Genomic DNA, 25,784 nt, shown 5'->3' with positions numbered 1-25,784 from the left:
AATATTACAAATATCAGTAAGTCCAATGATAAATTCCAAGTAAAATCTCCAAGTTTATGTTATATTCATTCAGAAAGCTGATCTTAAAATGCATTTCGCTCAATTTGTAAATTATTAAATGTACACCACTATTAAAATCTATATTTCTATACAATGTTTTTAATACTGCTAATATTTGCTTCTGAAATGAAGAATAGAACATTCATCTAATTAATCAGGATGGAATTTGATGGTCTATCATAATCAGTATAAAAATACTGACACTCATGAACTGCCCTGGCCAGGTGGCTCAGTTGGTTGGAGCGCTGTCCTGTACACCAGAAGATTGTGGGTTTGATTCCCAGTCAGGGCACATCCCTAGGCTGCGGGTTCAATCCCTGGTCAGGACATGTACAGGAGGCAACGGATCAACGTTTCTCTCTCTCTCTCTCCCCCCCTCCCTCTTTCTCTTAAAAAAAAAATATATATATATATATATATATATCAATAAAAACATATCCTCAGGTGAGGATTAAAAATCAACCACCACTGACAACTATGAGTCTTTAACTTATAAATTTAACAATATAAGCAATGCCTTTCCTGAATTACATCTAAACCTTATCCATATCACATTACATTGTAGTTATTTTTTTATACGTCTGTCTCCCTTAACCATCGATCCATTCATCTAGGGCAGACATTGTGTCTTAGTTTATCTTAATACAGCAGTTAAGACACTCGTAAATTCAAATGCTACCATTTATAAGTTACATGAGCTTTTTCCACTTATGTTTTCTGTATGTATAAAATGGGAACAATAGCATAAGTTATAATCCTAATTCACAGGATTGCTATCAAGGTTAAGTAACACAGTAAATATATAGCAGTTAGCACTGCACCTGAAATCTAATAAAATCTTAGTAGGAGCCATCATTACTGTTGTAATGTTCACTGAATTTGGTATAAAATAGTCACTCAATTATTTGCTGTGCAAATAAATCACAAAAACATATCATACACTAAATCATAAATTTAAAAATAATTTTAAAATTAGGAAAATAAGAAATCCAGCATGCTCAAGAAATTATTTTTATTGATACAATTCAGCAATATGTACTATATCACCAACAAAAACTCTATATATCCTCTAAATGTATTCTACTTCTAGAACTTTATGTACTAAGGAAAGAGTCAGAAAAGTATATGCAAAGCAAGAAAACATCCTAAAGGGAACAATAGGGAATTGATTAAATAAATTAGGGTTTATTTGTACAAAATTAACACTAAGTACATATTAAAAATGGTAGCACATATGTCAATTATTTTCAATAAAACTGAAAATTAATAAACACATAAAAATGAAAGTTACAGCATAAAGATATATTTACTGACGCGGAAGGACAGTCTTACATATTGTTAAATATTTTAAGAGCATGTTACAAGAGGTATGATCAGAATTTTACCTAAAATATAGAAATCATTTCCTTGTATATAATACAGTAGTCTCCCCTATCTGCCAGGAATACAGTCCAAGATGCCCAGTGGATTCCTGAAACCACGAATAGTAGTGACCCTACGTATACTGTTTTTCGCTATACATACATACTTTATGGTTTCTCTTTGACATATCCAAATTGTCAGCTTCATTACTCTTGTGCTTTGGGGCCATTATTAAGTGAAATAAGGGTGACTTGCACACAAGCACTGTGATACCGTCACAGGCAATGTGATACCTGAAATGGCTGCCAAGTGATTAACGGGCAGGTAGTGTACACAGTGTGGGTGTGCGGGACAGAGGGATGACTTCAGACCAGGCCGGATGAAACAGGACAGCGTGAGATGTCATCACACTACTCAGATCAGCATACAATTTAAAACTTATGAATTGTTTACTTCTGGAACTTTCCATTTAATGTTTTCTGATGGTTAGCCAAAGTTAATTGAAACCACAGAAAGCAAAACCGTGTATAGGGGAGACTCCTGTATAAAATTTTGTGTCCCAATATGATCTTTAAATGGAAATAATAATGGACAGACATACACCAAAATATTATCAGTAGTTATTTCCAGGGTAGCAAAGTTTCTAGCGATTTTCATTTTTTCTGCTTGCTCACCCGTATTTTCTAATTTTTCTAAAATTAATCTGCATTACTTGTGAGTTAAATATTAAGGAAGGAAATTTTGGAGACTAAACCACTGAAATCACTGCATTCCAGTTATGATTTACATATAAAATGTCTTTTGTAGACTTAATTTAGCTATTTCTACATACCTTTGTCTGATGCTGCTCTTTTAGTGTATTCAAGTATGATGTGCTCTGGTTCCCATGGTAATATTTTTCCTTTCTTCTTTCCACGTCTTCTTTTAAAGTGATGGGCCAGAAAAATTACAGATACGGCAGTCACTGCAGTTACCACAAACAACTTTTTAGCTACTGGAGAAAATCTGATCTGGAAAAGATGCAGTTAGATTGAAAAAAAAACATCTTTTCACTTAAAATAAAGACATAAAAACTAAAATTATTCTTAAGCTAATCTAGTGGAAAATGCTACCCAGATAATATTATTTTATTCATGCAATGCAGCTAGTTAATTTGAACCAACATCCCTCCACCCCCCAAGAAAGGAAATGTAGTAATTTATTACCCACTGCTCTAAAGTTCTCAGGTAAATAATATTACCTAAGGAATCAAGAGGAGCATAAAATAATTCAACCTCATTAATATTTGTTGAACAACTAATGATTAATTCATGCAACTAAATCTTCTGTCTGAATCATAGCAAGATTTTTAATTATTGGAATGATTAAATCAGACATTCTCAATAAATCAAATTTTTTTTAACCACCTGGAAATTTGAATAAACATACATTAACTCAACTTCTAAATACCATCTGAATAAGTCCTTTTATTTGTGAATTAATCAACAAATTCTCAGCATCTTACAATGTACCAGGACTGTGCTATGAAAATGAAAATATATAACTGTACCAATTATGTTCCATAAGCATTTAGGGAATGCCTTCCATTGATCAGGAAGCACTGGGAATATAGAAGATATCAATCTTGCTTGTCTCAAGCAGTGTGCTAACTAACAGTAGAGACAGATATATTAACAAATAACCATAGTATAATGTGATGAATACAGTGATATAAGCATGTATTCAGTACTAATATCAGAGCAAGAGATAATTAACTCTGTCTTGGGGGACTGACACTATTAATCACCTAAAATGCAGAAGAACTCTAAAATAAAGCTATAGGGTTGCGAGTGTATACAAGCTGTAAAGAGTGTCTCTTCCAACCTTACAACAATAAAAAAGTGAGCAGAATGGCAAGTTCTCATTTTTTCTCAAACCCATCAGAACGCTGTGGTCAGAGGGCAATCAACTGGCCCCCAAACTAAGGAGACACAGGTATTTGCAGAGAGAGGGATAAAACATGCACCCTGGCACACGGCAACAAGACACAGCATTAACATAAGTGATAAGTGTTCAGCTAGAATGGTTGGTAAATTGGTGGAGACTGAGTGTGCACTGGCAAGAGAGGGTGGAGCACCCCCTGGGGGGTAACGTGTGCTGCACACTTTTTGCAGCTTTTATCATCAGAATCCCACCAGGCACACAGAAAAGACTACAAGAGTCCTAAGAAAGTCTCCCTAATGGTGCAGAACTGGAAAAGGGAAACAGTAGTCTCTGTGGAGGGGCATGAATTGCATCAGTTCCCTTCGTCTCTATCGCCACAAAGAAACAAAAGCCTCAACCTGTGGAATGCGGCCTTACCTTTAGAAGGAAATTTAAATGTCTATGTTAAGAAAAGAAGAAAGGCATCAAATCTGTAATTTGAGTTTCACCTTCAGAAACTAGAAAAAGAAGAGCAAACCCAACCCAAACCAAGAAGACAGGAAGGAATAAAGACGAAACAGAAATCGATGCAGTGGAAAACCAAACGGATAAAATCATGAGCTGGGTTTTTTAATCAATAAAACCTCTAGCCAGTCTGATTTTAAAAAAGACATGTTGCCAAAAGTAGAAATGGAAGATGGGCCATTACTACAGACCTCATAGGATGAAAAGGGTAAGAAAGGATGACTGTGAACAACTCTACGCCCATAAATTCAACCACTCAGATGAAATGGACCAAATTCCTTGAAAGACTGAAACCATCAAAATTTACTCACAAAGAAACAACAATTACTATCTACTAAAGAAACTGGCTATGTAGTTAAAATCTTCTAACAAAGAAAACTATAAGACAATTTCTACCAAATATTTAAGGAAGAAATATCAATTCCATTGAAAGAGGGGATGTTTCCCAAACATTTTATGAGGCCAGCATTACTATGAATATCAAAGCCAAAAAACTAGACTATGTGTTGATAGGTACTGAGGCTGGATGCCAGGTATACGGGGATTCATTATGCTATTCTATTCTGTATATGCTTAAAATTTTTGGAAATAAAATTATTTTTATTTGAAACTCACAAAAAGCTACTAGAATAAGTGAGCTTAATAAAGTTGGTTAGAGCGTCGTCCCAACACGCCGAGGTTGCAGGTTTGATCCCCAGTCAGGGGACATATGAGAAGCCACCAATGAATGCATGGATGGGTGGAGCAGCAAATCAACATTTCTCTTTCTATTTCTCTCCCTCTCGCTAATCAATTTTTAAAAGAAAGAGAGAGACTATAGACTTTATTCTGATTTCACCAGTTTTTCCACTACTGTTCCTTACTATTCCAGGACCAATTCAGGATACCACACTGCATTTAGATAGATTTTTATTTTTAAGTGCTTAGTTAATTCTTAGACTCTCTCACTCAACACTCTGAATTTGGACAATCAACTAAACTACTTACCCCTTCATGTGGTGATTTCCAACTGAAAAATAGAGTGTGCTTGCATTAACATGATACATTGTAATATTCCAAAATAATCTTTAAGAAAACCACAGAAGCTAGAGTCAAGTATTTTGTTTAGTGTGTGTATTCATTAAATGAAAGAGAAAATACTTGGAAAATGTATTACTCCTTAAATAAATGGCACAGGGAGGGAGGGAGGGAGGGAGGGAGAAAGAGAAACATCGATGGGTTACCTCCCAAACTCGCACCAACCAGGGATCAAACCCGCAACCTAGGTATGAGCCCTGACTGGGCATCGAACCCATGACCTTCTTTGTGTACAGGATGAGAATCCACAACCAACCGAGCCACCCAGCAGGGGCAAAATGGGAAGGTTTTTTAAGGGTTATGACTGTGATAATAAAAAACACAGGAAATAAAACCAAGTAAGTTTTAAACTACTTTAATAAACATTTCTACTGGACCATTTAAAACTTCAATTAAAATTTAAACAGTGTAAACAAAGTATGCTCTGAGCAATAAACCTGTCATTCAACATCATGTTAGTTTCATTATTTTTTTACCTGGGAGAGGGAATAGTACCAAGACAGAGGACGGTCAAACACTCTCAGTGCTGCTATCTTCAAGGAAAAGTGTGATTCTCTTACTGTTTCTTCTGACATGACTCCTCTTCTAATCTCCATCAGATGAAACATAAAAACATATTAACCACAACGATTTCAGGATGTTACATTTGCCTGAAGAAAATAACATTCTGAGCCAAATTTACCTGAGTTAAATGTTTACTTATTAATCACCAAAGCAGCCAAAAAGAAAATGAGTTAGATTTGAACTCTGAGTTCAGATAGTAAATTTTCCTTAGAAAGCTGCAGGTTCTAGATTCTCCCTTTTCCAACTTTTACATAATACTTTAAAATCTCGTTTTCCCCACTTAATTCCTTCAAATAACAGGGTGGGTGGGTGGGGGAGTACTGAAAGGAATCTGATTGGAATCACAATTCCTTGAGCTGCTCAGAATTCACTGTCCTACTAAAGATCTTCAAAAAAGCACCATATAGCCCAGCCGGTGTGGCTCAGTGGTTGAGCATTGACCTATGATCCAGGAGATTGTGGTTCAATTCCCAGTCAGGGCACATCACAGGTTTTGGGCTCAATTCCCAGTGGGGGGCATGCAGGAGGCAGCTGATCAGTGACTCTCTTTCATCGTTGGTGATTCTCTTTCTCTCTCCCTCTCCCTTCCTCTGTCTGAAATCAATAAAAACATATATATTTTTAAAAAGTGCCATATACATTTATTATATGGGCCAGGTACAGAAATCCAGGTACAGAAACCAGGGTGCAGAGACTCACCAAGAAAGCCCCGGATGCCTAGCAAGGGGCAAAACTGGGAAAACAAGAACCTTGTCCCCAGGTTAACCTATCCTCCCCCAGCATATTACTGGTCCTGTGGTTTAGATCCCCTGGGGGTTTCCTCCCCAAAGATAACACCCAGGCCTCAGTTATATTTCAGCTCCAGGCCCAGAAAAGCAGCAAAATCAGACAAGTGGTGCACTGCGGCTGCCTCAGGACCAGCTACATTGACTAATGACCCCCGGCCCTGACACCGACCAATCAGGGGAGGCTACGACCCTGAGAGAGCACCCCTGGAAAGCTGATGGATATTCTATCGAGACACTCCCTTGAGACCGCCCCTAAGATTTCCACTGGCAAGAAAGAGATAAATATGCTCAGGACAAAGGAACCAGCACACGATCCCCACCAGGGGAGCTCGCCAGTGCCATCTCCTTCCCCCCCTTCCCTCCGAGGGGGACCCCACGAGACTTGCAACCAGGGGAGCAATAGGCAGCAGCAGTTCATCCTGGGCTTACCCCTGAACCTGTCTCCAAGGCCCCCTCCTCTCTCTCTGACTTCTCAGTGAGCCAGAGCAGCCCAGCCTAGGCTCTCCTGTTACTTCCTCTATGCACCCTCCTTGTCTCACTGTCCCAAGTATATTTTTGCTGCCGTCATGGACCCAATACCCTTTGACTCAGTGCTGTGTGGTCCTTCCCTTTGGGTATCCCCATCCCCCTTTCCTTAAATAAATTCAACTTTTCTTTATCCACCGTCTGAGATGGCTATTTAGCCAACCCAGGCACCACTGACGTTAACCTTTCATACATGCTATGAAATTTAGATGCCTATTTCTACAGAAACCAAAGAAAGAAAACTCAGATGTCAACAGATGAGGCAGCTGTCACTCACACAGACCCTAAAACGTAGCAGGACCTTGACTAAAACAATGGTTCAGAGTCTGGGTCTATGGTTTGTAGAGACAGAAACCAGTTTTACCAGAGTACCCAGCTGGACACATACTAAACAAATTCACACAGTATTGCTGTATAAATTAATTTACAAATTTATTCATTTACAATAAGGAAATATACTATCCAGTGAAAGAACACTTATGCTATCAAAACATACCCTCTCTGAAATAAAATATTATAGGGAGCTGAGTTAACAAATAAGCTAAAAAGGCTGCCTGGTAAGCACAAATTTAATGGGTCCTGAGGAATATTTCATCCAAGCCAAAAAAAGCCTGAGAACTGTCTCTGGTGCACCAGAAAGTAGGCTTCTCCAGTATGTTGATGCCTACCAAATTTAATATTCTTTTTCCTTGGATAGTACTATATTAATATTACCAAAGAGAAAAAACAAATTACCAAAACCCTATCTGTCATACTTTCTTTCAGTCCTTTATATTTCTGCATATATTTTCTCTGCTCTCTTCCTGGACTACAGCAGACTACTGCCTTCTGTTAATAACCCCCACCTCCCTTTTTAGACAAGTATCAAAATCACTGATAAGTAGTTTCTTTTCATATGAAACACAGTAATACTTTTAGGTTGGTTACTACTGCTACTACTAACATTTACCCTATTCCCCATTAGTGACACAATGTAAACTTAATCACCCCTAATGCATATTCGAATTACAATGTTTAGGCTCAGTATAATTAGTTCTAACTGAAGTATACTACATTTATCCTAACCAAAAAAACTGATATAAACATTATAGAGAAATACAAAGGAAACCATGAAGAAACAGTTAACCAAGTGGAAAACAGTCCTGAGTAATGAGACTAGGGGTATTAGGAGGGTGGACAGGGAACCACTGCTTTTCACTGCAATCTTCTACTATTTTTTAAAATAAGTGCCTACATGTATTACTTTTTAAGAATGCTACACTAAAAAGAAAGAAAAAAAGCACATTTATTCACCTCCACCCCTACAACTGACTCTTTCTGGGAAAAGTTTTTAGTAATTAAATAGAAACTGGATCATTTAACCATCTATGCTACTGCATTAAAAAGGAAAAATACTGAGAGTAATTCACCCCACGTGGTTTTTTCCATAATAGGGGGTTCTAAATTTTTAAGCACACGGGAAAGAAAATATAAACACTTCCATTTGCTGCAGGGGTTTTCGTAAATGAATTCTGGCAAACCTGTAGTTCTGCATTCTAACTACCTCATTGCGTTTCATTTAAAATCACTGAGGAAGTGATTCCAAAGTTAATCATTAATAACTGAATAACTTTTAAAAACCAGTCACCAGTCATTTCAGTTGCTTTCATAATTATTAATTAAAATAAACATGAAGGCAGTTTCAGGATTATTCATTCACATTTGTAAAGGGGTCTAAAATATCACACACAAAATTACACTATGTAATACTACTCGCTTCTCTCCACTTTGGAGAGTTAAAAATAAGTGTCATAAATAGTTTGCTTCTTACACACCCTAAAATCCTATTCTACGACTTGGATTAGGAATCCGAGAAAGAAGGGAAGTGGCCTTCGGATGAGCGGCCGCTCCGTGGTTAGGGCCTCGGGCTGCGGCCGAGGGGTCCCGGGTCGCTCGCGCCGCGGTCGCGCGGGGCTGCAGGCTCCCCCGGCCCTCGTCAGCGTGCCGGCGGGGGCGGCCAATCCACGCGTCTCTCACACCCAGGTTTCTCCTCTCTCCCCCTTCCACTCTCGGAAAAGCAATGGGGGGAAAAAAGGAATGACAGTCTGAAATCCCGCTCCCCCCCCCATTTTGACGTGAAGCATAAATCTGTACAACCGAACTCTTCGGAGAAGATACACTGCAAAAATGCTTAGTGGCAATAATGACAAACTAAAAAGAATAATAAAGATCTGTGCAAGCGCAGGAGTCGCCCCGTGTAAAATAAACGTTGAGCAACTTTAGTACAGAAGGGCCCCGACACGGCACTCCTGGGGCTGAAGCATCTCCACAGACAGCGTCACCTTCCCAGCCAAAACCCCTCCCGGCTCGAGTCCCCGGCGCTCGGGCAGAAACTCGGACCGCACCAGCTGCCCCGCCCGCCGCGGCCGCCCCCGCCCCCGCCCCCGCCCCCGGCGCGCTCGCCCCCGCCGGCTCCCCTCTCCCCTGGCCCGTCGGACCCAGAAGGAGCTCGCCCCGGCTCCGCCGCCCTGACCCGGGTCGCAGCGAGGCAGAGCTCACGCCGAGGCAGCGCTCCCCGCCGGCCTCCCCCCGGCGCCCCGCTCCCCCACCCCGCTCTGGGAGCGGAGGGCTAGGGCGGCGCTCGCCCCGCACCCAGCCGCTCCGGTCCCGCGGGCGTCGCGACCCCACCCGCGTACCTGGCGCCGCAGGACAGGTGCAGCCGGCCCACGCCCGCCTCCCGCCGCCGCCGGGCGCTGAGCGGAGCAGCCTGGCCGCTGGGGCGGAGTCCTTCCGGGGTCAGGAGTGCGAAGGTGGAGAGAAGGTGCCGGGCCCGCTAGCCTTTCTGCGTGAGGGGCGACGTGCGAAGCAGCTCCCGCCATTTTTGTTAAGGGAAGACCGCAGACAGACAGACAGACAGACACACACACACACACACACACACACACACACCCTTTTCACCCACAACCCCCACCCCACCCCACCCACACACCCCCTTTGCCAGATGACTGTAGGACCTAGAAGAATTGCCTCCTTTTACAATGTTGTCAGGAGCTAGTATGGTAGTTCATAACCTTTTGTGAGATCTACGACCATTCTGCCAACCTGGTGAAAACTACGGGGCTTTCCCTCAGAAAAATGCACATAGACACAAGCTTATACAGTATTAAAAGAAAAAAATATATATATAGTGTCCCTAAAATGCATACACACACTTTGAATAATTATAAAGGCAGTGTTAATTAAAATACATCTTATCTTCAAAATTGAGCTATCAGCTGTTAAAGTGTGTTTACATTTTGGGGGGACACCGTGTGTGTGTGTGTGTGTGTGTGTGTGTGTGTAAAGCTCAGATGCCCAAAACCAACCCATAGGTCCCAGATTAAGAACGTCTAGCGCCGCAGGCCCCCGGCCCCCGCGAATGAGTATCGCGAGCCAGGCTGACCCTGCACGGACAATGAAGCTCTTGATGTCAGTTCCCCTCTGCAGCCTTTCTCCACCTTTCCCCCGGAATCGGCTGCCGGGTAACGTGTGGACGTGGCCGCTAGGGGGCGCTAGGCCGCTGCTCGGCGCCCGCGGCTGTCCCCCCGCAGCGGCGGGGGGCGGGGCGGGGGGCACGGAACCGACGCCGCTTCCCGCGCGCCCGAGGCGGGACAGTGCATCTCAGCTGCGGGTGGGAGTTACCGCGGCCCCGAGCCGCAGGCCGAGTCCCCAGGAGGGGCTGCAGGAGCCGGAGGGTCAGTGAGTCTCAGCATTCACGTTCCTGTCTCTCCCTTCCTCTCTCCGAAATCAATTAAAAAAGAATTATTGGGGTGGAAAGCCAAAATAATTTTGTAAAGAGAGTTAAAACGTGAGAGCAAATGTTAACCTGGGATGAACAATTCTTTCTGTTGTTTTCAAAATTCCCATTTAATCAAAATGGAAAGCAGGGAGCATGACAATACCAATGTGTGACGACGCTACTAGACGAATAAGTAAAAATGCACAGAGTGAGTTCTATGTGGAAATATTTCATACTTACAAAGTAGGTGGTTTTCTTGACAGATGAAGAACCTGGGATTTGTAAATTTATTCCTCCATCCCCGCTCTTCTGCCTCCTCCCTGTTTCCCACAGCTTCCCAACAGTCAGTCGGATGGAAAGAGCGGTGATAAAGAGGCCTGCCACTTAAAGCCACTTTTCTAAGAACGTACCCCCTTTAATTCCACAATAAACATTATGAGAGAGATATTACACATGGGGTGTCAATTTTACTCTTTGGCAGAATAAAAAAAAAAATGCCATATTTTATTTATTTTTAAAATCAGTGTTGTTTGCTCCAAGCTTCCCTTCTCCTGGGTTGCCAAAAGATTGAATCTTAGTCATGATTGGGCATATCAGGATCCTGTTAGCTACACGCAAAAGAAAACCGAACAAACAGTGGCTTAAACCATAGGATAGAGTATTCTGCATGGATGCAGCCCCAGGTGGACACAGTCTCATATTCGAACTTGACATCTTCTGTTACCTGGCCTAGGGAAGAAAAAAATGGGGCTTGGATTAAGTATAAAGGTTTGTCCCTCCCCCAGATAACGAAAGTCATCATGCAATGCTCGCCAAACCAGGGAGTGGAGTTCATGGAGTAATATTAGCTGTTTCTACCATTCTAATACTGAGGTACTTGCTACATCAATCATTAATGAACTTGGAGGGTCCTATACGCATAGGGTCAAAACAGTGCTGTGGAGTCAGACTGCCGGAGTTTGAATCCTTTCTCTGTCACTTACCAAGGTATGTGGTCTTAGGCAAGGTACTTAACTTCGTTACGCCTCAGTTTCCTCATTGGGCTGTTGGGAAGAGAAATGTAATAATAATTGTAAAGCACAAAGGTGCTTATGTAAGTTTTTAACTTCTGTACCTCCACAGAAGCCAAGGATAAAACTCTACTTCTATATAATTGGTGTCCTTTGTAATCCTATATATTTTGTTTTATGCACAGAGAAACATTACTTTGAGAAGGAGGTCCATAGGCTTTACCAGAATGTCAAAGGGTTCCATGATACCAAAAAATGGTTAAGAACTTAGAACAATCCTGGCAAAGACTTTAAAGATAAATGGCATTTTAAGTGGGACTTTTTCTTGTCTTTTGGCAGAAGCTCTATAGTTGAGAAAAATAGATGCCAAGTGCCTTGAGCACTCTAAAAAAGGATGCTAGGCCATCGGCACAGGATATGCTAGGAGACTGTGAAGTCCATTTAGCAATCCTCGGTCCTCATGTACTTCCAGGAAATGAAATGGCAGAATTGATCAAAAAAGACTAGAGAGTGAAAATTCCCAGGAGGTAGTTTTCTGGAATGCTGTGCATTTTCCTTCCCCTTCCCCAAGAGTGGGGAGAGGAGAGTGCTTATCTCATCCCACCCCCACCTCAAGCCAAGTGAAGGAGGCTTAAGAAACTCAGACAACTTGACCTCTGTGTCCATTAGTTTATGTCACCTGGAAAAGTCTAAAGGTGATAGACTGGCCAAAGAGGCCTTTGATGGTATTAGCAGGTTTGCAAAGGAAGTTATCCTGTGAGCCAAATAAATGCCACCAAAGCTAGCCAGGCTTGAATTATCTTAAAAGGTTGTATTTCTAAACCCAAAGCTAAGTGGAGCATCTAAGTGGTTAGCCACAGATGATTTTTTCCCCCACTGTTAAGAAATGAAACAGAGAGGGGTCCCCAGCAAGGTGAGCAGTCATTGAGGAGCCCACAAAAAAGGCCCTGTAAGGAAAGAGCCAGCCAGCATTTTGGAGTGGGCCACAGCAGAAGGTGCCAAAGTCAGATTTAATTGCACTCATTGGGTGTATTTGATATTTTATTTAGGATATTTAGGATCACTGCTCACTCCAGCTGAGACAATATATGGTCAATGTACTTCATGAATTATTGGTGGAAACAGCACTTATTAAGTAACAACATTAAGCCTGACCAAAGTCTAGCACTTTGAGACGTTAAAAACTATTACATCACCTAAGTAGATGAATTCTTTTAGGTAATTCCTATATCCAATTACTTTTTCCATTAACTGCTAAAACCTGGCAGAGTCCCCAGAAATAACGCAGAGCCTCCTTTCAAATCCACAATGCCATAGGGCTTATACTGGCTATTGTATCTCTGTTCTCATCACCCACCCACAAGTGTTTGACAGGACTACTGTAAGCCAACCAAGGCATCTAGAACTCAGAGTAGAGTTCTAGGTGCTAATTTAAAACATCTGTTCTATACACATCCAAATATTGCAGATTCAGTTCCTCAAAATGTTAAATATATGGCCAATCCCACTCCTAGATAACACCCAAAAGAAATGAGAACATACAGCTACATAAAATCTTGTACATGGATGTGCATAGTAGCATTATTCATAATAGCTAAAAAGTGAAAGCAACCCAAATGTTCATCAGCTGATGAATTGATAAATAAAATGTGATATATTCATATATGGAAATTTATTTGGCCATAAAAAGGAGTGAAGTAGTGATTCATGCTACAACATGGGTGAAACTTGAAAACATGCTAAGTTGAAAAGCCAGTCATAAAAGATTACATATTGTATGATTGTATTGATACATAATGTTCAGAATATGTAAATCTATAGAGATAAAAAGTAGGTTAGTGGTTGCCTCAGGCTGAAAGAGTCAGGAGGGAATGGAAGTAACTGCTAAAGAGTATGGGACTACTTTTTGGGGTGGTGAAATGTTCTAAACTTAGATTGTGGTGGTGGTTGTGCAAATCTGTGAATATGTTAAATTGTATACTTTAAATGTGCAAATTATAAAGTATGTGAATTATATCTCAATTAAGCTGTTAACCCCAAAATTATTATTGCCATTTCTTAGATCAAAAAAATCAAGGCTTAAAGAAATTATGAAAATGCTCTCCCTGCACAGTGTCAATAGTTGTCAAAATGCTGTGTTGCTCCAATAACAGGCATGCATTCTATTGGGAGGCATTTGTATCAAAATATAAAATAAATAGTAAACAAAATACAAATGTTTTTCTAGTAAGAGCTTGGGTAAATAAATTTATTCTGAAGTTACTTTAACATAAGAACAATAACATTAAAATTAAACCACATGTAAACAAGATTTCCTATTTTGCACATTTAGAAAAAATGGTTCAAAACCATGTGCTATTTCTAAACTTAATAAAATGGAAAGAGCTGCCTGCATCTGCTGTCTATATATTTAAATGATGAACATTTTGAGACATAGAGGAAATTACTGTCTCCCCAAGTTAGAAAATATATTTTATATTTCTTTCATATTTTCACATTCACTCATCTTTTCAATAGCAGGTTTATTGATTTGTTCATTTACTACATTGTGCCATGTGCTGAATACTGGAAATACTAGGATGAGTAAGAAAAATCCCTGCCTACAATTTGGTTCAGGAGATGGAAACATGAACAAATTATTGCAATATATAATGTAGTTGGCCCTTGGACAACATGAGTTTCAACTGCACGGTTACACTTAAATGTGGATTTTTTTTCAATACAGTTGACCCATCTTGTCCTTAGGTTTTGCATTCCCAGATTCAACCAACAGTATTTTCAGTCCACAATTGGGAATCCATGTATGTGGAGAGACACCTATGTGCATTGTTTGCTACATTAGTATCTGCAGATTCCCTACTCCCGCAGATTCCCTATTCCCACAGGTGGGGGGGGAGGTTGGGGAAGGTCCTGGAACCAATCCTCCTCAGATATTGAAAAATGACTGTAATTATTTTTTGGGTGAATCAAAAGTTATACATGGATTTTCAACTGCATAGGGGTGGGGAACCCTAATCCCTGTATTTTTCAAAGGTCAGCTGTAATGACATTACAGTGTATGATGTATTATTTTTTTCACCCCACAAGAAGCCATAACTTTATTAATGATAAGAAACACGACAAATTTCAAACCAAGCTGCAATTACTGTTTTGAAATGCCAAAAAAGTTCCTCCTTTTTGGATGGCTACATTGTTAATTCCATAATAACATTTACAATATCATTACTGTTGTTCTTTAGGGCTTGGCCTGCCTTTGCTCTGGACACATTTGCTTGTGACATGACCAATTCTATGTCCTTAACTTCTGCACCTGTCTCATCCACCTCTTCTTCACTCTCTTGCACAGTTGTAGTCTGTGTGTCTTCTTGAATGTTTGAGAGAGCTTTACCTTGAACTTTGAATCTCTCAGCAGCTGCTAGCTGCACTTGCTGGGATAAACCTTTGATCTTGGTTTTCCCTCCTCCAGATATGTAGGTATCTGAAGCTGGGCTCTTGCAGACATCTGGTTTTGTGGTGACAAAGAAGATATTCTTAGATTTCTGGATAGTGCCCCTCGTAACCCCTGTAATCTGTTGGAGATGCAGTTTGGCCATAGCCTCTCGTGCCTTCGTTTCACTCCAGCTCTGTTTTGCTTTACTGACCGGCCCTTCATCGATTTCAGCTAGTGCCGGCCGCTGGGCTTGTGTGGTCACCTGTGTGGAATCTTGTTCCTCCAGCTCTGGTACTGATTCATCACTGTCAGATTCTGTTCCAGCCTGGGGCTGTGGCAGCTCCTGCTCTGACGCTGGGGTGATTTCTGTGGCTTCGTGGAGCATTCCATGTGTGTGATGGTGGAGGAGGGGGACTTGGAACCAAGAAAGAGAGCTAGTGGGAGCATAGCCCGTACCTGTTGCAGAGGGTACACCGTATAATCAGCAGTATAACATCACTAGAAAATATGCCACAGAATACAAGGGAGGGCCCTCGTGTGCTGGAAGAGGTGAAGAAGGCTTCTCCAAAGCGGAGACTCTTGAGGGATGAGTGGAGTTCACCTTTGGGGGAAGGGGCAAAGGGCAAAAGGGCATTCTATTAATTTTTTTTTCCAAAAGGGCATTCTAAACTTAGGGTTAGGGTTAGGGTTACGGGAAGCAGCACTACATAGGAGAGCACAAGCAAATGTTTTCCCTTTCAGGCAAATGAGATGTAGGTTAGAATAACTTAAGGACAGGGTATTTGATTGGGCGTAAAAGAAGATGAGGTAGGAGGGGTACATTTGGGTCAAACTAAGCCATGAGGCACTAAGATGAAGCAAGCCGGTGTCTAGGGCACAGAATTTGCAGAGGTGCTCTCTGGTTTAGGCAAGTGCAAAATCCTTAGATATTGCACCCTAGGCAACCTGCCTGTCTCATCCTAGGCCCCAGGTGAGAAAAAGAAACACACACACACACACACACACACACAAGAAAACTCTGGGGCAACAAGGAGTCATTGAAGAGGTGCAAGATTGGATTTGTGCTTTAGAAAGAGTTGTATTGAGAAGCATGGCATTGGACTAGAATTAACTGAGGCTAGAGTCAAAAAGACATGATAGGAAACTACACACACACACACACACACACAAATCCAGGTAAGAATAAAGAGGATCTGTACAGAGGAAACTTCCTGGTTTCCATCCCCCACCTAATCAGTTGAAAGTCTACTGATTTTATCTCTTAAGTAGCTCTCATAGCCGTCTCCACCGCTAGGCCCTTATCTTCCCTTGTCTGGATTCTGCAGTAGCCTGACTATAATCTATGCCAGTCTTTGCTCTCCAAGTAATATTTAAATCTTACCATGTTGCTTCCTTTCTCAAAATTCTTTTTGGGTCTCTAGAGGAAAAGGTTTACTTAGCAGACAAGATCACTCATGATCTGCCTTCTCTGTCAGGTCTACCCCCAATCCCCTGCCCTTGATCTCTGCTGCTGTAATACTGAACCCTTACAGGTTCCCACAGTTGGCATATTGTCTCTTGAGGATGTGCCTTTCCCTATGCCGTTTCATCTGCCTAAAAAATCCTTCCTCCTCTGGCCTATCAGAAATCTTTTTACTCAGCCTTTAAGCAGCCAGTATCAATTTTTTATGATATTGGGTCGACCTGGCCATCTATTTTCTCTTTGGAAACTTCCATTTCATCCATCCACATAATTGTTGTTGGAGCCTCTCTGTTCCTCCATGACTCTGATTCTCCTGCTGAATGCTCCTGGTGAAGACAATTCATGCTTTATTTGGGATATTTTAAAACCGGGAACTCTGCTCTTGGAGAAAACTGTAAGATGGCAATTTCAAGAGATCATATGGAGTCCTGGTAATGTTTGAGTCCCTGGTTCTAGCTGTCCTTCCTTGGAGTCCATGAGCTGATAAATTTCTCTCTCTCTTTTTTTGCCTAAGAGTCTTTTAACTGGTATGTCTCAGCTCACTTATGTGCTTCATTGATGGGTTTACAGGTATGCCCAGATAGTGATCCTGACTGGAAAATTCTAATTACAAGCATTCTTATTTGTTAATCTTGGTATATTATCATTTTCTAAATGATCTGATCTGATAATCTGAAAAAACTTTGAGAAGCACCAGCCTAAGCTAGAGCAATGACTCTCAACAGGGGGTGATTTTGCCCCCAGGGGGACATTTACTAATGTATGAGGACATTTTTGTTGGTCTCTATTGAGAGGAGGTGCTACTGGCATCTGGTGGATAAAGGCTATGGATGCTGTTAAACATCCTACAATGCAAAGGAACCATACCCCACAACAAAGAATTATTCAGTCCAAATGTCAGTAGTGTCATTTTTGAGAAACCCTGAGCTAGAATAACCCAAACTCTTACCCTAACCTAAGAGTGAGCAGACGATAACTGAGATTCATGGCAGAGGCCCCCAAATTCGGTGCCAAATACCTCCAAGTCCAAATTAAGGCACCACCATGGGGGTGGAGAGGTAGATGCTTGTCTTTTATCTCAAGGCAAGTCTGAGGGGCTTTAAGAGGACCATTTTGAAAAGATGACATGTGTCCCCTGGCATCTTAGAGAGACAAGGGTTGGTAACTAATGCACATTTGGGAAGTCCTATGCCAAGAGACTAAGGCTGCCTACAAGCAGAAGATGCACACAGGGCTGATTGCGAACAGCCTATCCTTCTGTGCAAGATACACATGTGATTTTTGTGGACGAAGTGAGGACTCTGTGTAAGAGAGCTGGACTGGTTCATCCTGAGAGGCTGTCCATCAGGACTGCGTACATGGGTGAGATGATTCCAACCTAGGGACAGATTCTGGAAACCAGAGCACTGAGGTGTATGTCCTAAGATACACCAGAAGATACATTGCTGAGCCGAGACTGTAGGTGAGGATTCTCCACTGATGCATCAACAAAGACACTCCATAAGATAAAGGGTCAGTTCAGACCTCAGCTATACCCAGAGGCACTGACATTAGGCTAAAACTGTTCCAGTCAAGAAAGATTCTTTCTGTCCCTGTCTCTCTAATCCTGGAGGGACCCGAAATGAAAAGCTAGCCAGGGAGAAGGTAGATCACTGCACAGCGTTGGGGTGGGGGGAATGGCAGAGAATTTTTGAACTGTGTGAGTTTGGGATTTTTGACATTGTACTAGACAGGATTTTTTACACGGGGGGGGGAAGGCCATTTGTTTATTAGAAAATGACTACAGGACTTTTTAATTTCTTGAGAATGACTGGAAAAGGGAAAGACTTTGCATAAGATTTTGTCCTAGGAGGAGAGAGGGATCCTCAGAGATTTTCAGAGACAATAATGAGAGCGAATAAAATTGTTTCCTGCTTGTCCCCTACAAAATCCAGCTTGTTTGTCTAACTTGATGAACAACAGTTTACTTTAGTTTCTGTCACTTACAACCAAACACATATTATAAAGCCTCAGTTTAAATTAGGCTTTCTCAACAGTGACACTAAAGAATACCCTGTCATGTTAATGCAAATAAATGTGACTAAATCTTTCTCCAGTCCTCAGGTATATTGCTAAATATCCACCATGTGGCAAATATTCACCACCCCTAGTTGAGAAACAATAGATACTTGAGTCCTCCAATGCTGGGCTTGAGAATATTGTGAATAAGACAAAATTAGTCACTGCTCTCACTAAACTTACAGTTCAGAGGTGATAGGCAAAAAATTAAGCACACACAAAAATATTAAAATAATTAAATTTTATAATACATTTTCTGAAAGAAACAAAAATGAGTGGAGAAGAGTGCTACTTTAAACAGAGAATGGGAGTTAGCCACGTGAGTGAGGGGTAGGAGTTTGGGGTGCCTGGTAAAAGTGTATCTGACTGAGGGAACAGCATTTGCAAAGGCTTATGCAGTGTCAGGTACATGAGCATGAAAATGTATGTTTTGTGTGTTGCTATTTTTACTTGCCATTACTCAGTAGCAAAAATGAGAAGATATTTGTTTTAATGTGACCATTCAACTGTGTTCTTTCCCCTCCAACCCCCACCAACACTGCATTAGGAGAGCTTTCGGTGCCTGGCCTGATGAACAATTCCAGGGCCTACATTTCAAATCATATTTGACACAAGTGGCATCTCTGGAGCTCTACTCCAGAATCAGTGTGATTTACCTGGGTCTCTACGGAATGTATAATCTCTCCTCTCTGAGAGGGGAGTTGATAGGTTTCCCAATGATGACATTCTTCCTTGTAGCCTATTCAGATATTATTGAAGAAGAATAAGGGACTAAGGATTCTGGATTACGAGATAAAAAGATAAATGCAAACACCCCAGGGTGGGAATCCACGGAAGTTAAACGTAGGAGATATACTGTGTCGTCAGAGTGCATTTGCTTCATGAGGACTGGTCCACAGCAAGGACTTGACCTGGTGTCCACATGACGAGCACTTGCCTACTTTCATATAGTCATGAGCCACACCTGCCTTGAGCAGTCACATCATTTATCTTCTCTATGCTCTAGACCCCCTGAAGGAAAGATAAGCCCAAACGGACCTTGGTTACCCAGCAGGTTGGTAACCAAGGGGGGGACTTTGAGGTTGAACTAAATTTGCTCGAACACTGCAATAACAGAACATGTCTGATACATTTTCAACACAGGAATTTTGGAAGCAATGACTTCTGCCTTTTTGTCTATTTGATGGTTTAATCTCTCCTCTCAGAGGAGGAGTCTTATTGATTTGTAGATATATATGTATTTATATAAGCTCTTTATCAGATATTTTAAATATCTTCCCTTATTTGCTGGCTTTTCATCTCTTAATGGTGTCTTTCGATGCAAAGATGAGTTTTTATAGCTGACACATAGTTTTTGGCAGCAAAGTTACTTAATAATGGAGAAAGTTCCAACCCCTCTTTGTCAAAATGCTCTCTTTATTGCACAGGTTTCTGTCTCACTCATTTTATTGAGCAGTTGCTGTCTCACTCATTTTTAAAACATCACTTTTACTTTGAGACCGTAGGTTAAATGTACACATTAAAATTGTTTGTGTAGTTAGCATATTGATGAGAGCCACTTGTTATCACAGCAAAGGTCAGAAAATTTAAAACACTTGACTTTTCCCCGCCAAATAAACCTTCTTAAACTCTCCTTTAAGTCAAACAGTACTTTGCCACAAGACGTCAGGGAGCAAATGATTTTCTTAATCATTCTCTTATCTCTTTACAAAGGAGTATAAATATTTAAAACATTTGGATATTTGATTTTTTAAGCTAAAAATTAGCCACATTGCTGACATCCTGAAACATGAAAACTGCAATATTTGGAAATATACAGAAAATAAAGGGAGGGGTGGTAGCACACGTGCACTCTCCAAATTGTGAAACTTCCATTCTTGCTCAGTGATCCCAGGACAGGTAACCATTTGTAGTGCAAACTGAATCTTTGGTGTTAACCCCTACACAGAATGTTGGCAAAGGTTCATTTATTACATTTTTACCATACAAATAGAAGTAGAAGCTCCCATATTTTCTATTTCTCTCTCTTTCTCCCTCTCTCTCTTTCCTCCAAATCACCTTTAGCCCAGCCGGGTGGCTCAGTTGGTTGGAGCATCGTTCCCTTCACGAAAAGGTTGCGAGTTCGATTCCCAATCAGGGCACATGTCTAGGTTTTGGGTTCAATCCTTGGTTGGGACCTGTATGGGAGGCTGCTGATCAATATTTCTCACATCAGTGCTTCTCTCTCTCTCTCTCCTCTTTTCTAAAATCAATGAACATATCCTGGGGTGAGGATTAGAAAACAAAATCAGCTTTGTGGGTGAGAAATCGCTCATCACAATATTTATCAAATACAGGAAGCTTAAAAGTACCAACCATTCCCAGGCAAGAAAAAGCGAAGAGTTCACCAGCACCAAACCAGTATTACAGGAAATGTTAAAGAGTCTTTTTTAAGAAGAAGAAGAGAGGGAAAAAAGAACAATAAAATAGCAATAAATACATATCAGCAATTGGCTCTAAAAATAAAAATAAATGAACAAGCAGAACAGAAACAGACTCATAGATACAGGGAACATTTTGATGGTTGCTAGATGGGAGGGGGTTGGGGGGTGGGTGAAAAGATAAAGGGATTAAGAAGTACAAATTGGTAGTTACAGAATAGTCGCAGGGACGTAAAGTGCAGCACAGGGAATAGAGTCAATAATATTCTTCTCAGCCGGTGTGGCTCAGTGGTTGAGGATCCATCCATGCACCAAGAGGTCACTGGTTTAGTTCTGGGTCAGGGAACATGCCCAAGTTTCGGCTTGATCCCCAGTAGGGGGCTTGCAGGAGGCCGCCCATGGATGTTTCTCTATCATCGATGTTTCTATTTCTCTCTCCCTTCTCCCTTTCCCTTCCCCTCTAAGAATCAATGAAAACATATTTAAAAAAAATATTCTAATAACTATGTGTGGTATCAGATGGGTATGAGATTTATCAGAATGATGACTTAATAAGTTATATAATGTGTAATCACTGGGGTGTACACCTGAAACTAATATAATATTGTATGTCAAGTGTAATTGAAAAAAAAAATCATTTATAAAAAGTACTAACAATACATATTTTCCATAAACAAAGGAACCTATTTGTTTCTGATGGAGACGGAGCATTTTACACAACTCTTGGCTATAATGCTCCCATTTTGGAGACCAAAAAGAGGTAATCAAATACATCGGAACTGGCCATTTTAACCATAATCTTGATTCATTTTAACTGTTTTTATTGTTTGCACATCAATCAATTGAATAAATTTCAACAGGTACATAAATTAGAATGCAGGTCTCTTCCAATGCTCTAGGCACTGAGCAGACACTCAGGTTTCAATAAATATTTTATTTGATCGTCTTGATTTTGGCCTCGGGGAAAATGGGAGAGATGCAATTCTGCTGTACAGATGTGCTAAAGGAAACACAGTCGCTCTCGGAGAACCTCGGTCCTAGGACGCCGGAGAAGGAAGGGGCGGGAGGGACAGCGGCGCTGAACGGAGCTGTCCGATGCCCCCTCGCGCAGGGTCGGCCTGAGGCTCCCGGCGCCCCCGCGTGCACCCCGCAGCGCGCGGAGCGGACCTGCCGAGGGCGCGGCGCTCGGGCCCGCCGCCCCGTGGGCTCCCTCGCCGGGGGGCGCGGGCCGAGCCCCTCACCTGGGCCGCGCCGCGTGGCCACGCCCCCGGGCCGGGCCGCCCCGCTCCCGGCCCCGCCTCTCCCCGCCCTCCCGCGACACCGGAGACGCCCGCGGCGGCGGCGGAGACGCCGGAAGGAGCCGAGGCGGCTGCGGGAAGTGGCCGGTACAGGAGGCGGGGATCCCGAGGGTTGCGGGGCTGAGCGGTTCTTCGGCCTCCCCGGCGCGCCGCCGCCCGCCTCCGAGGCCGGGGGATTTCAAAAGGCGCTTGCGGCGGGGCGGCCGCGGCCGCCGATGGCTGCGCTGGCGGGGCCCGTGGGCAAGGCCGTGGAGGTGAGCGCGGGGCCTTGGTGCCTCGCCTGTCGCCCGGCGCTGGCCTCAGCGCTCGCCCTGCGCGCCCGGGGCCGCTGCGGCCTTTTCCTAGCGCGGGGCGGTGGTGGGCGCGGGGGCGAGGAGGCCCCGGCGAGCCCCAGGGCGCCGCGGTGCGGGGATGAGCCGGTGGCCGCCCCCGTAGGGGGTCGGCGGAGGACGCGAGTCGGCGGTAGACGTGAGGAAGGGTCGCTAGGTGGCGCTCTCCTGGGAGCGGGGGCGCGGGCGGGGGCGGCAGCGAGGCCCGCGGGCTCCGGTTCCGGCTCGCCGGCCCCTCTCGGGAGCGCGGCGGCCGGGCGCTGCGGCCCGCGGGCCCCGGGTCTCGTCCACCTTGCAGCCCCGAGGCCCCCGTTATTCATTGCTGTGGACCGGCAGACCTCGGTGCGACTGTCCCTGGGGTTTTCCTGCACGCGTGTTGGATCCATCCTGCCTCAGAGGCTGTCCCTTACGGCCCGTCTGCCCCCAGGTTTTGCTTGGGTTAAATTTTCAGAGTGTTTTCCAGACCTTTACTCTTGCAGACTGACCAACGATGAAACGCTCTGTATTTGACCATTTCCAGGGTGCAGGTTGAACTGTTGAATGAGATTCTTCTCGGTGCTTTACATTCAACTTAAGTATGTTTAGGGTTTACATCTCATGTGGTCAGTATTAGGCTGAAAAATTGGGCCCGTAGGGACTATCCTGGCAGAAGCATGGGCTCTAAACTGAGGATGAAATTCACCGCAAGGATTTCTAGACTCCTTGCTTAATAGATCCATAGAATTTTTCCGTTTAATCATTATTTTTCTTTAAGGAAAACCTGTTTCAAGAAATACTGAGGTTTCCTAGTTTCATTTCTGATGGAGACAATTGTATCTCTGGAAAGGTCTGACCAAATCAGATAATAGGCTTTGAACCTATACAAACAAGTATTGTTAGTGAATTCATACTATTAATATAAATAAGGGGGAAAGTAGAACTCTTATGGAAAGGCAATGCTAATTTTAAAGTTACGCCATGCCAGGAGCTTTATGTTATTTACTTTGGCAGGATTGGGGGGGGGGGGGGGAAGGACAGTACAAAAAATATTCCAGGAATAAAATATTTGACTTTCTGCTGTATACAAGAGGAATAATCTACTTAAGATTGCTTTTTAGGTTTGATCTGGTTTATTGCCAACTTTCACTTTTTTGCTCTTCTGTGAGCTCTTGATAAACTACAAATAACTAAACATAGCAATGCAGTTGCATGGCATTATATTGTAGTAAGTAGTTTTTAAGAAATACTTGAAATTCTGAGTTGAGATAATTCTTGTATTACTGTTGGCATTTTTATTGACCTTTCACATACACAATCTTATTTGATCGTTATGCCAATCCTCTGAGTTAGGAATGCCGAGAAGTAAAGTCTCTTCCCATGACAAAAGCATTTTGAGGTTGCGTAAGGATCGGAATTTCTTTAAAGCTTAAAATGAGCTTGCTGAGTTCACCTTTGATACAAATTGGAATTCAGGTAAGATATTGGAGCACTGGGAACTATAGCAAATGACAGTGGACTTTTTGCAAGAAAATGGAAGTACGTAACTGGTGAAAGATTTTTGGTGAGAAATTTTAAATGTAGTCATTTCTGAAAATGAAAAGATTAAAAGTCTTTTTTAAGTGTAGTTTTAAAACTTTTTATTTTTAAAGTCCACGTGTGATTGCCGGAACATTTTGGTAAATAGGAGGGTTGTAAAGATTCCAAGATGAGTACAATGGTTTGTCTGTTTAAAGGAGCATGAGTTTTGTACAAAATAGTGTATATATTAAGAGAACTAATGTTTAGGAAGCAAGGCGTGTATAGCCCTGGCTGGTGTGGCTAAGTTAGCTGGAGTGTCGTTCTGTACGCCAGAAGGTGGTGGGTTTGATTTCCTCTCAGGGCACGTACTCAGGTTGAGGGTTGGATCCCTGGTTGGAGTATGTGCAGCAGGAAACCTATTGATGTTTCTCTTTCCCTCCCCCTCCTCCCCCCTCCCTTCTACTCCCTCTAAAAATCAATGGAAAAAATATCCTTGGTGAGGATTAATAAGTAAGTAAATGTCCCTTTAAAAAGTTACTTTGGAAGGCTAAGTAGGTAAATATCTGTAAAGGCTACCAGGGAAAGCCCTTTGGAAAATAAAAGGAATGAAACATGGTTTTTGTTTGTTTTAACACAACTACAGTGAGTGCCTTGAGTATAATCAGGAATTTAGGTGAGGGAGACATTACTTGTGATTGGGTCTTGGTAGAGATGGTATTTGAGATGAGTGAGCTTTGAAAAGTTTTCAACTGGTGAATATTGTAGGACATTTCTAAAATGAATAGATTATTGGGTTCCTGGAAAGTTACAAGTTATATCTGAAAAGGATCAGTAGAACGTTTTGACTGATAATGGTGTGGTTTGCATGAGTTAGTAATAGGAGACGAAAAAGACAAATTATGAAAGACTTCATTGAAGGTGTTTGATCAGAAGAGGTATATGATCCACATGAATGCAGAATGAACTGCAGGGTGTTGAAGAGTGTTTGATCAAGTAGAACGTAGATGACCAGTCATTCAAGAGGGAAAAGTAAAGTGGAGATTTGAACAGTGCTGCCACCCCCACTAAATTTATGTCTGAGCCATCCTTGATTGTAAGTGTTTATTAAATTAGCCTCTGCATTCCCAGGGTCTAGCACAACCCTGAAATATGGTAATATGGTGAAAATATGAGACTGAATGTGCCATAACATAAGACCATTTTTAATAGTTTTTAATGATTTATAAAATTCCAAAGTAGGAATTTCTAATATTTTTAGTAGAAGCATTATTTAAATGAATACATTTTTAAAAAATCGCCACCTGGCCGGATGTGGCTCAGCAGTTGAGCATTGACCTAGGATCCAGGAGATCGAGGTTCCATTCCTGGTCAGGGCACATGCCTAGGTTGGGGGCTTGATCCCCAGTCGGGGGTGTGCAGGAGGCGGCTGATCAATGACAACTCTCTCATCATTGATGTTTCTTTCTCTCTCTCTTCCTCTCACTTCCTCTCTCTGAAATCAATAAAGATATATTTTTTAAAAATCACCAGCAGTCTTGTGAAAAAAATTGTTAAAAAATTTTTTGTTGTTGTTAATTCTCACTTAAGGACATTCCCCCCCCCCCCATTGCTTTTTTAGAGAGAGGAAGGGAGGGAGGTAGTGAGGTTTGGGGAGGGCAGGGACAGGACACCCATCCATCCAATCAGCTGTGCGCCCCCCAGTGGTTCTCATTTGAATATG

General features: G+C 42.1%; 2 protein-coding genes and 1 pseudogene across 7 annotated transcripts in view; 1 reads left to right on the top strand and 2 right to left on the bottom strand.

Annotated features, from left to right (window-relative positions):
* Positions 1-9,580, bottom strand: part of MIGA1 (mitoguardin 1) — a gene marked incomplete at its 5' end in the record, with an annotated part of 60,126 nt that extends 50,546 nt beyond the window's left edge. Inside the window, 3 exons of one of the 2 annotated variants that reach the window (XM_081144222.1) lie at positions 2,255-2,432; positions 5,403-5,511; positions 9,479-9,580. In XM_081144222.1, coding sequence (XP_081000348.1) covers positions 2,255-2,432; positions 5,403-5,501 — 277 coding nt within the window. Of the gene's footprint in view, positions 1-2,254; positions 2,433-5,402; positions 5,535-9,478 lie in introns of those variants that run through there. The other variant, XM_081144221.1, reaches the window with a different exon arrangement.
* Positions 9,581-14,755: 5,175 nt separating this feature from the next.
* LOC308560861 (nascent polypeptide-associated complex subunit alpha pseudogene) lies at positions 14,756-15,385 on the bottom strand (annotated as a pseudogene). Its single transcript has one exon. The product of its transcript is annotated as a nascent polypeptide-associated complex subunit alpha pseudogene (transcript).
* Positions 15,386-22,260: 6,875 nt separating this feature from the next.
* Positions 22,261-25,784, top strand: part of USP33 (ubiquitin specific peptidase 33) — a 38,301-nt gene continuing 34,777 nt past the window's right edge. For 2 of the 4 annotated variants that reach the window (XM_081146112.1, XM_081146110.1), the window contains exon 1: positions 22,261-22,325. Coding sequence is in view for 2 of the 4 variants with exons in the window: in XM_081146109.1 (XP_081002235.1) it covers positions 22,454-22,492 (39 nt within the window). In the remaining 2 variants the exon portion in view is untranslated. Of the gene's footprint in view, positions 22,493-25,784 lie in introns of all 4 variants that reach the window. The other 2 variants (XM_081146109.1, XM_081146108.1) reach the window with 1 other exon arrangement.

This window comes from Miniopterus schreibersii (assembly GCF_964146895.1).
Source record: "Miniopterus schreibersii genome assembly, chromosome: 8".
NCBI classification, from domain to species: Eukaryota; Metazoa; Chordata; class Mammalia; order Chiroptera; family Miniopteridae; genus Miniopterus; species Miniopterus schreibersii.
The sequence above is the reverse complement of the archived record's forward strand: the minus strand, read 5'-3'. Positions and strand labels throughout refer to the sequence as shown.